The sequence below is a fragment of the Cornus florida genome, unplaced genomic scaffold, assembly GCF_030987335.1.
Source record: "Cornus florida cultivar Cherokee Brave unplaced genomic scaffold, ASM3098733v1 CherokeeBrave_3.0.0_Hap2_Chr06, whole genome shotgun sequence".
Lineage (NCBI taxonomy): Eukaryota > Viridiplantae > Streptophyta > Magnoliopsida > Cornales > Cornaceae > Cornus > Cornus florida.
Window position 1 is genome coordinate 77,847,709 of NW_026775576.1, and position 10,943 is coordinate 77,858,651.

At 35.5% G+C, this 10,943-nt stretch overlaps 1 protein-coding gene across 1 annotated transcript; it reads right to left on the reverse strand.

The window, feature by feature from the left end:
* Nucleotides 1-697: 697 nt before the first annotated feature.
* On the reverse strand, nucleotides 698-10,673 carry LOC132312206 (serine/threonine-protein phosphatase PP-X isozyme 2). The gene is made up of 8 exons (XM_059810479.1): nucleotides 10,290-10,673; nucleotides 7,872-8,024; nucleotides 3,447-3,509; nucleotides 3,281-3,366; nucleotides 2,279-2,354; nucleotides 1,936-2,204; nucleotides 1,777-1,855; nucleotides 698-1,331 (listed from the first exon to the last, which is right to left on the reverse strand). The coding sequence occupies exons 1-8, from the start codon at nucleotides 10,431-10,433 to the stop codon at nucleotides 1,281-1,283; spliced, it is 921 nt and encodes a 306-aa protein (XP_059666462.1). The 5' UTR covers nucleotides 10,434-10,673; the 3' UTR covers nucleotides 698-1,280.
* Nucleotides 10,674-10,943: the final 270 nt, after the last annotated feature.

Genomic DNA, 10,943 nt, shown 5'->3' on the forward strand with positions numbered 1-10,943 from the left:
TTTGTTAAGTAAACGGGTTATCGGATTTGGATCACTAATGAATTTTCGGACTGAATGTTCCAATCTATATCCTATTTAGCTTAGACTCGAATTGAATCGAATTCGAATTTTGATTAAAATTATATTTACTAACATATATAATTATAAAAAGTATGATATTATTAGTATGTATATTAAGAGATTTATTAACATGTGGATGAGAACATCACACTATTGTATATATAACATTATGATTTTTATTTTTATTTTTGAATTTTTGGGTTACCTCTAATACAATTCTAATAGGAGTATTGATAGATATATGTAGAGATATATATGTTAAATTATTGATAAATAATTTAACATAAATAATTATATATATATATATATATATATAATTATTTATATATATAATTTTAATCGGATCTAATCAGCATAATTTATATCCAATTTGTTAAGCTAACGAATTATCGAATTCAGATCGTAATCGGATTATCGGATTTTTTGTTCAATCCATATCCGACTAATCGGATCGGATTTGGATCAGGATCCGCTCCATTAACAGGTCTACCCTCACATTGACTGGGGAAGAGGTTGTTTGCGACTTACATGTGTAGACCCCTTAACTGTGCAATCGTGTTTTGAAAAAAAATCACAGACATCTCTCAAAACAAGAGCACCGAGAAAAGAGTAGAAAGCATACAATGTGGACGAGTCATGACATCACAATCTTCCTTCATTATAGTGAATCTCTGTTTGTTGGAACTGACATGAAGGCTGATGGGTCCTCGACCACACCACGCATCAGCCTTTCCCAAAGACAAATTTCGTTCAACACAAAGCAAATAAAAGAAGATGAGCATATAAAAACACGTCCTCAAACTGACCATTTGATATGCAAGTATTTCACAGATATTGCCATCAAAGGTCCTCTCTATTCAACATCCTAAATTTCATTTTTTGTGACTCCTACTCCCCCAAGGGAGTGAAGAATATATGAATCCTTGTCTATATCAATAACTCACCGGCACATAACATGCTATTCTTACAAATGACAGATATCAAAACATTGAATAAGTGGGGATGAAAGGAAAAATGCAACCCATCAATCCAAACTGATATAAATAACTCAATAACAACATTCCTGGTGGCCACCCGAGGATCCAATCATTGAGAAGTCTAGCCATCAATCCCTTGCATCTTGCACGACATAATCTTTTCACCATGCCACCATATAATCATCTTGCTCACCAAATTGAGCACAATGGATGTTTAAAGTTAAAAGCTTCATGTATCCAATGTCATAGAAAATAATCTGGTGCCGGTTTTTTGGCAGGAGCCCCTCTTGATTCCTGCATTTCACCACAAATTTTCTAGTTCACCATATAATATATGTCATCAAAAAAGGAAGCTGTAGAAGGCAGAAATGCAACATGACACATCATTCAGTCAGAACTCAGAAGAGAATCATTTGTTATTTGGGTGGATTCTGGAGAGCTTTCTGGAGTACATGGTCAAGGACAGCTCAAATCCTACCTGACGCAGCGGTAGGATCATAAATCATATATCAATAAGTGCTAAAACCTGCCCACACAGGAGTTTCCCTATTCCTGTTCAGAATTTCAACTTGAAACCTAAAATAACTCTTTTCATTCACTAAATGTGGAACCCAAGTGAATAACTCACAATTGTAGATGGCCACCATAAATTTCATGCTGCTATTGCTGTTGTTCAAGATAACCTCCCCAACCCCTCAAATTTCCCTCCGATCAGTTATAAACAGTTCTATGTACAAACCTGTGGTGCTGCTTCAAACACGCGAAACTGCTTATTAAGATTCTCATCAAGCTCAAGAATTGCAGCTACATTACCGCATCTGCAACACATCCGATAATGAATCAAAAAGTTCACTTTAAACAAATGAAAGAGGAAATTAGTCTAAGTTACTAAATTTACCTGTAACAGTAATTTGGAGCCGACCAGACGGTAACTATCTGGTTATTGAACATCCATTTATAACCTTCCATTACCAACTGATGGGCACGACATATATAATCGATGTTATTCGAGTGGTTAAAAGAAGTGACAACACTGCCCCCAAATAGAAACCCAGCACCACGAGGACTCAACCCCCAACCATCAACAATATCTTCTGGATCTGACCATAGGAGGTCACACATGGCACCATCGTGGGGTACTTCTTGCTTTCGATCAATTGTTCGAATCTGGAAAGTAGGTCATGTTAACACCCTAAAAGCTTCAAATAACAAACAAAATTTCTCAGGATTACTTCCCTGACCTGGTCCAATGTGGAAATGGCAGGAGAGAGACCACCATGAACAGAAAATATCTTGTTCTCAATGAGAGCCGATAGACTGTAGTGGATCACATTGAAATTCAAAATCCATAAGTAAACACATAATAATTAATAAGTGAACCTGAATTTAGGATGTCTTGATAGCAAATTGAATGAAGAATGACTTGACAGCCAAGATTAATGATGATGGCCTTTTTTAAATCTATTTTAACAAGATATTGTAAGGTAAAAAGTAATAATTGAACAGATGACGATTTCGTCATGGCTTCTTATAGTTTATCCAAAATAGCAGATGTTACCAGCTTCTTCTAGGAATTATTTAACAAAAAACAGTGAGATTTTCGGTATCCATGGCAATGGTGGCCTAGAAAATTGGTACGCAATTTGCAAGGAAAGCTTCAGCTAGGTTCCGTTTGTATGCTTTCAAATACATCATGGCATGGAAAAAATGAATAACAGGGCAGCTGTTGAGTCTGGTGATTTAATTTTATATTGGAAATAGAGTGATGTGCAAAGGAGACAAAACGTAATATTGGGGTCTGACCCAAATGCAATGTACCACATTGTCAACCTTTAAAAATCTGAATTTAAGATAACTACAGACCTGAAAACTAACTTTATGTGTACTTAATACCAGTATATGAAGTATGCGACAAGGCAAATACTAGAATCTCCACTTTACAGCATTCTCATAAATTCACCAGCATGCATGAGGATCATAAAATCACTCTCACCAATAGACTTCCCAGACACAAATAACAACTCAAGTTTATGATATTAAATACCAAACTGATTTGACATATATGGACAGCAGTCATCAAGAACATTTAGAATATGAAGAATGATTAGGCGGCAAAAATAATGATAAATGAAGTGTCCTAATTTCCTACGGTCACTAGCATATGCAACCAAATTGCCACTCCGGCTTCTACATCTTCCATCAGACAGATGCACTTTGTCATCTCTAAAGGAAATTGGCAATACCTCAAGTAATCGAATATATCAGTGCAATATCTCCAAACGTTTACAGAGCCATACTTACGTAGGCACTCATCATAGAATCCGTATACCTGGAAAGAGAGGACAGCTGACAAGTTTGCAAAAACGTATAAGAACTTAGAAGTAGAGAAATCAATTAACAAGACTTAACCTGCGTGATCTGGCGGCTCTCATGGTTCCCCCTAATGAGTGTTATCCGATCTGGGTATCTTACCTGATTGTAAACAATCTTTTAGTTGAAAACAACCATAACTATAAGGGGGAAAAAGGAGGAAAAAAGATAAACATAACACACACACATATAAAAGCATTTCAATTAGATGAACACATTCATATATGCATAAACAATTAACGCTTGAAATCTTACATGAGTAAAGATAAGATGGACAAGGCACGCTAAAACTAATTACATATATAAAATTACGCATATAAGTTATTTTGACCCTACAATCAACAAAAAGCCCACAATAACTTGGAGTGATTTGCATGATGATGATGGAACTTTGATGTATAAGAGCTATAGTTGATTGATTTCAATCATTTTCATCAATAAAAACTTGGGATATTGTAGCTCAAATAAGTTTTCAAACGTTCTTTTATCATTGTCCTCAAATTCTCGCCTCGGTGGTCCCTGGCTATCACGGGCAGCACGTCAGACATGCCCTGCTACCAAAGCTGCTTGCAATGTAGCACGGCATCTTGCCACAAGAAGCTGGCCAAACATGCCCCAAGCTTGGTGCATGTTGGCGTTTTTGCAAATATCCAGTGGCACCATTGTAAAAAGCTGATTAATTCCACAAGCATGGGAAAACTCTAATTTTACATAAATAAGGAACAGTCAGTCAGGTACGTGCTTGGAGACCTAAGCATTGCACATTCTGCCTCCTCCATTTAGTTGTAGTTTGGGGATAGCGCCAACAGCCTCGAGTCCCTGTTGTATACTTGGTTGATATTAGTAGGTGTCCCCTTCGCTGCCAACACGGCACATGCCACAAATACAAAAGAAAAGTCAAAATAGTCAAAGGCCATGGCATTGAGAAGTTCATCCCCATAGATAAACTCAAACCACTTCGAGGAGTTCTTTCCCATACATAAACCTCGAAATATACAAAGTCAAGGAGCTCTTTCCCATAGATAACCCGAGTCTTCGAGGAATTCTTCCCTAGAGCTAAGCCCCGATGGACGCAAGCTCGATAATTTCTACTACATAGATAAACCTCACGCAGGAGAGACCTGAGGAACTCTTTCCACAGATAAGCCACAGAGTCAAGGAGATCTTTCCCATAGATAAACCTTGAACCAATCGAACACTTGAGAACCTCTTCCCCCCAAGATAAGCCTAGTCACTTGAAATGCTCAAGGACCTCTTTCCCGCAAATAAGCTTCAAGTCACCTAAAAGATCAAGGACCTCCTTCCCACAATGAGCCTTGTGCCACCTAAGACACTCAAGGCACAAGGAAGCCATGAGCCACTCAATCCAATGAGCTCTAATGAAACGAGTCAAGTTCACAAGCCATAACAAGCATAATAGCCAAAATCTGTTCACGAACACGTTTGTGAAACTAACTAGTTGAGACAAAATTGTTCAGTCTCAGCTCGTTTAAACACACTTAAAAAGGAGTTTGAACTTGGCTCATTTGCTTCCGCATTGAGCTTTAATCTAGTTAGGCGCAAACTGTTCAGTGTTCACAAACAGCTCCTTCAATTGCAGCAGTATACAGAAAACCCAACAACAATTTTCAGTATTGAACACTGATTAGTTTATTAAACAGAACCATATATTCTTGCAACGCCGCCCTCAAAAACCAAAGTAACATCCTTTTACATCATGTTTATTACAATATATGAAAACATATGTCACAAACCTGCATCATCTAATGCATATTATTTGATGAACCTCCTCATATTTTAGGCCTTTGATCAAGGTAGACTTCAACTTATTAAGGGTACCTTTCAAGGCATTTTCACACGGAATGAGCATGGACAAAAACTACAGCAAGCACAATTCACAATCCATTCTCTCAGTCTCTCTTCCATTTTTTCTCCGGTGGCTGTGAAGAAGAGGCTTGGAAGTTGCTCTCTCCTCTTCTATTTTTTTACATCATATTTTATTTTTTCGAAAAAAAAAAAAAAAGATCAGCATTATGTATTTGCCACCACATATTTGAAAATTTATTGTTAAGTACCATTATATATTTAAAGGTTCTATTTATTGACGAGTTCAGCGGCAAATTCATGGTTGTAGTTGACAACTATAAAGTGATCATTAAATGAACTCGCTTTCTTCATGGGTTCATAATCATTAACTCCCATGATATGTAATTCACTAACTGATGCTTAAAGTGGTGAAACACTAGGATGTTATATTTTACTGGGGGTGACGATTGACCCAATTTAATTAATACATGGTATACCACAGTTCTCTTATGTAGCAGAATTGGTTCATTCGGGTTGTACAACTTTGAAAGACCAAAACAAAAACAAAAAAAAAAAACTGAACCTATCAAAGTATTCTATATAGATTTCTTCAATTAAGGAGGCTTCAATGTTAGAGCAAAATCAAGAACAAAAAAAAAAGGAAGAAAGAGTATAACTAATGGAATTTTTTTTATTTTTTATTTTTTTTATGTTTTATTGAGTAAATCAATAATGATGCCAAACAGTATTTCACTGAGGCACAATTGAAATTTGTCAGGACCAGCCCCACGTTGTGCAGATATTGTTTGCTTTGCATCTTCTCGACACTCACGTTTTTCAAAACACGTCTACATAGGTAAGGGGCATCCCTCCATATAAGTGTCAACAACTTTTTTCCCAGGCGATGTGGGACATCACAATTAACCGCTCTTGGGATTCAGCATCCTCACTGACGTGAGCCTCATGGGATTCTCCAAGTTCCCTCATATTCCTGCTAGGGATTGGCTCTGATATTATCTATCAAGATCTGCCCCACGTTGTGGAGATATTGTCCACCGTACACGCTCTTGGCACTCACCTTGTTCAAAACGTGTCTGCACGGGTAGGAAGCATCACCTCATATAAGTGCCAACAACTTCTCCCTAGGCAATGTGGGACATCACAAAAGATCTCCCTAAAATTTTTTGTTTGTCTAATTAGGTGAAGTGCTCTAACTAGCCTTAGTCCATGACAGTAAGAATTGTGTGTAATTCTAGGTGCTAGCAAGGGTTTAATTGTAACTCAAAATATTTCTGTATTTTGATCTAGACAAGATTAAAAAAATAATAAAGAAAAAGAAAAGAAAGAAAAATGAAAAATGAACAGGAACAAATCACCAAGGATTATATTGTAACTACACAAATGGTTCTTCCTCTTGATTCATATTTATTAAGATTCGGGTGGGGGACTTCTATACCTTGCATGAGACATATCTTTATGCTTACAAAATAGAATAAGAAAGGGGATGACATGTCAAATACTTGTACTTCGACTTATAATCCTAGAACTTTTAATTTTTTTGATTAATGAATTTGATTTCAAGATCACAGATCAGCTCAGCAGGTTCAGAAAGAATACTAGAGGTCAAGAAACAGCAGGGTTTAGGGAACAAAATAGGTGGTCAAGCTTAATGGTCTCCATGCAAGATAGTAACATTTTGGGTTCAACTTTGATCTTGTTAATAACAAAGGCTAGGAATTAAGAAAGTTAGTGGGCATATTTGCCTCACTCATGATTATGGGCAGTCAGAAAGATCTTTAGATAATTGTTATATAGTTTTGATCAAGTAACAGCAGCGTTTAGGGAACAAAATAGGTAGTCAAGCTGAATGGTCTCCGTGCAAGATAGTAACATTTTGGGTTCAACTTTGATCTTATTAATAACAAAGGCTAGGAATCAAAAAAGTTAGTGGGCATATTTGCCTCACTCATGATTATAGGCAGTCAGAAAGATCTTTAGATAATTGTTATATAGTTTTGATACAGCAAAACAAACACTACCCAATGAAGAGTATTTTTATACAGAAAAGAGACATAAGAAAGTGCCTTGCAGATATAAAGATGACCTAGCTACAAGATTGCCTTAAATGCAACGCATCTTTGGGGATTTTCATGAGCTATTCAATTGGCTCTTCATCAAATTCGATCCTATAAATTTACAAAAGAATAATCAAATATACATATGAATAGAACCGGATAATTATGATGCTCAGAGATATTTGTTTTCCAAACTCCTTTTCCTTTAGATGGCTTGACTGGTTTGGTAACTTGACCAGGTTAATGATCCCCCAGGTCTTCTAACAGAGCATAGCACACACTTCACATCAGCACGGATACCAAAGCTATTGTAAATCAAATGAACTACTAGGGGAAAGTGTTCATCTTGCACATGTACATTAAGAAAATAAAGTACTGCTGGAAATGTCTAGAAATTTCTTTTTAAAGAGATGTAAAAGATGAAACTTATGAAGTAAATGGTCAGAATTTCACTTTTTTCAAGATTTAAAAGTCAAAAAACCTTCGGAGCACATATGCAGATCTCTCATTAGACGAGGCCTACTCATCACACCCAAACAAAAAGATACTCATTTTCTGTGAGAAAAACAATATATAGCAATACCTTCAGAGCTAGTAGAAGCAGAAATGTCTCGACAGAGTAAAATCCTCTGTCAACAAAATCTCCAAGAAACAAGTAGTTAGTCTTTGGACAATCACCTCCTACTTTGAAAAGCTCTTTCATGTCATAAAACTGCCCATGGATATCACCACATATCTACACAAAAAAACAAAAAAGGAGCGAAATAACATAAATAAATCACAACTGTTACCAATATCAATATTCAAAACCAACAACAACATTATATAGTTAGAAGTAATACCAGAGACATAAAAGATCTTCAGATATTGATGAAAAGCAACTAATAGGCAAGAAGTTCAAATTAATGACAATACAACACAAATAACACCAAAGAGATACCCTGCCAGTGCTTATTTCAAAGAAAAAGAAACTTAAAATCAAAGGAAATAATGTGTTTTGATCGTTAAGGATAGAACATCCTGTTTCTCCCGACTGATATGAAAGGTCAAAATGTATCAATCAGATCTCCATAATTCATCTATCAATCCAGTCAAACTGTGACATGTGGTCTCTACATTTTCCTGAAAATATGAAGGGATTTGTTGACAAATTTTTGGAAAGTTTCATTACATTTTTTTATTTTTTGATAAGTATGGAAGTTTCATTACATTGCTGAGGGGCTTTTTGTATGCACCAATAAATGTAACAATACTAAATTAAACTGACACCTCAGTCTAGTTGAGTATGCTATCACATAACCCAAACTTGAATATGCAATCATATATGTCTATCTTGATGCCTCATAGAATATATGTTGTAAACTTAATTCAATACCGCCACCATTTCCAACGGAACTTTAGACATTGATTTGAAATCCAACAAAATGTTTTATAACCCAAACTCAAAAACCAAAAAGGTTCATTAACAAATCAGAGAGACTAAGCAAACCAACCACATATCATACTGTCTCATTTGCCACATAAGCCTAGGACAGTTGTGGACTTCACTTTACAAGCAATCCATGCAGCATCATGCTTCTACAAAGAAGGGATATTTGTATGGGTACATATCATACACCAATACTTCTTTGATATGCCTACCCGCAAGCCTGATATTTCTTAAATGCACATGTATATTGAAATATAAATTTTAATTTTAAACACATCCCCAATGTTTCGCAGATATTCGTGGAAATGTGTTTGACATGCCTTGGAAATTAACATGTAATCCTTATAACATAAATTTAGAGTATTACTATAAGACAAAATGAAATGAGGGTCACTTGGATAATTCAAAAGGACAATATGACATTTATGACAAGGGAACATGATGTTGATTCAACTCACAAATATTTGATGCAATACAATGCTAGTTTATTCACATGAATGTAATATGTTGAGCTAGAAACTTAGCGTGTGTATTAAATACACAAAACGATTGATTCTCATGACTTTGATTTATATATTTTTTGCTGTATCCCTCCCTAGCCAGTAGCCGCAACCGATTTTCTTCAAAATTTGTTGACTGTTGTATTAACATGTTTGTATAATTTTATATCCATGCCTATGCTTTCACTGGAGCAACCTAATTCTGTAGAACTTAATTCAGTGACACTTGGACAAACCACTACAAAACTTGATGCCTGCTCATTCAAATGAAATAAAGTGGGGTTCTTTAATCCTAATATAGGTTCATGTTTAAACATGATAAATACTTTGAAGCAACCTGTTTCCAAAAAACTTCCCAACCTTGTAATAGGCTATTCTTTAAACCTGGCAAAGTTTTCAAACTCCATTAGGTGTATCTTGCATATGCAAAAGGAATGTTTATCACTTCAGAGATAGAGTCGAAATGCATACATTGTGAGAAGCCATTATAAAGTTATAAATTCTGAAAGATGTTACTTGTTGGTAAAACGTTTTCGAAATTCCCCTATATTCTCCACTTACTTTTAAAGTGCGGAACTGGATAGAAAGATCAAGGCAGTGAACCATCACAATGATTTTTAATGCTATAACTCCTAAATATTCAAATTCAACTAGAAGCCATCACTATAAGAAAACAGAAAATTGATGCATAGAGTATAGTTTTCAATTGTTCAACAAAAAATTTTAGTTCATTCTTTCTAATCAGTCCCTATAAAGTTCACTTATTAATACCTAAAACATTCAAAACCAAAAAAATTGCCACTTTATTCTCCTTGTTCAGAACAGTCCAAGAAGATGTCAATCGCATGGAGAAACACAGTCTGTATTCATAATTACCAATCCATATAATTAAAACTCATATAAGGCCATGTTCAAATTGATAGATTTTCATAAAACTCATTATCAATACTTAACCCTAGATCAATCCCACAACAACCCAGAATCAAAACAAACCAAAACCTATAAAATTAAACCATCAATAACCAAACTGTATTTATACATAATATAAGCTCACAATAGAAATCTGACTTACAGTGACTGGTGCGTCGACCCTTTGAACGTTGCTCTCTTCAACGAGGATTTCCATGGCTTTGAGGCAAAGAGCCTTGACCTCGGACTCCTTCAAAGGCTCGCACTTCTTCAGCTGCTCTATTTGCCTGTCTAGGTCCGACATCATCTGAGTCTCTCTACTTTCTCTCTCTAACCTACTCTCTTCCTCGGACCGAAAAACAGAGAGAACAGCCGATTTGGACACTGACTCTCACTCTGCATCTAAAAACTGCCTCTCCTCTCCACTTAAATTATACTGTATAGCATACATACATATATATATATATATATAATATTGTTTAGTGGTTCACTTCTTCTTGTGGCCTCTCTCTCTCTCTCTCGCTGTCTTGGGGTTTTCGCAATTCGCGCTTCTGCTGCTTTATTTTTGTTGTATTTCTCTCTTTCCTTTTTCTTGAGTAACTATTTTAATAGTAATCTCGGGTTAAAAAACATATAATAATAAAAATTAATAGTAATCCCCATGAAATTTGTTATACTGCAATTTATATAAGTTATAACTTATAACTGCTTGTTTTTGGTGGTTCCTTTTTTTTTTTTTCCAGGTAAGAAAGAAATTACTGACTTCAATAATTTAAATTTCAACCCAGATTTACTTTTGTGAAATTGTTTTATTTAA

Excerpts from the sequence above, each read along its gene's own strand:
- LOC132312206 (XM_059810479.1), bottom strand. The coding sequence starts at position 10,433 with ATGATGTCGGACCTAGACAGGCAAATAGAGCAGCTGAAGAAGTGCGAG. Across the intron at positions 2,355-3,280 it reads GATATATTCGATTACTTGAG|TCTATCGGCTCTCATTGAGA; the intron begins GTATTGCCAATT and ends GATCCACTACAG. Across the intron at positions 1,332-1,776 it reads TGTTTGAAGCAGCACCACAG|GAATCAAGAGGGGCTCCTGC; the intron begins GTTTGTACATAG and ends GGTGAAATGCAG.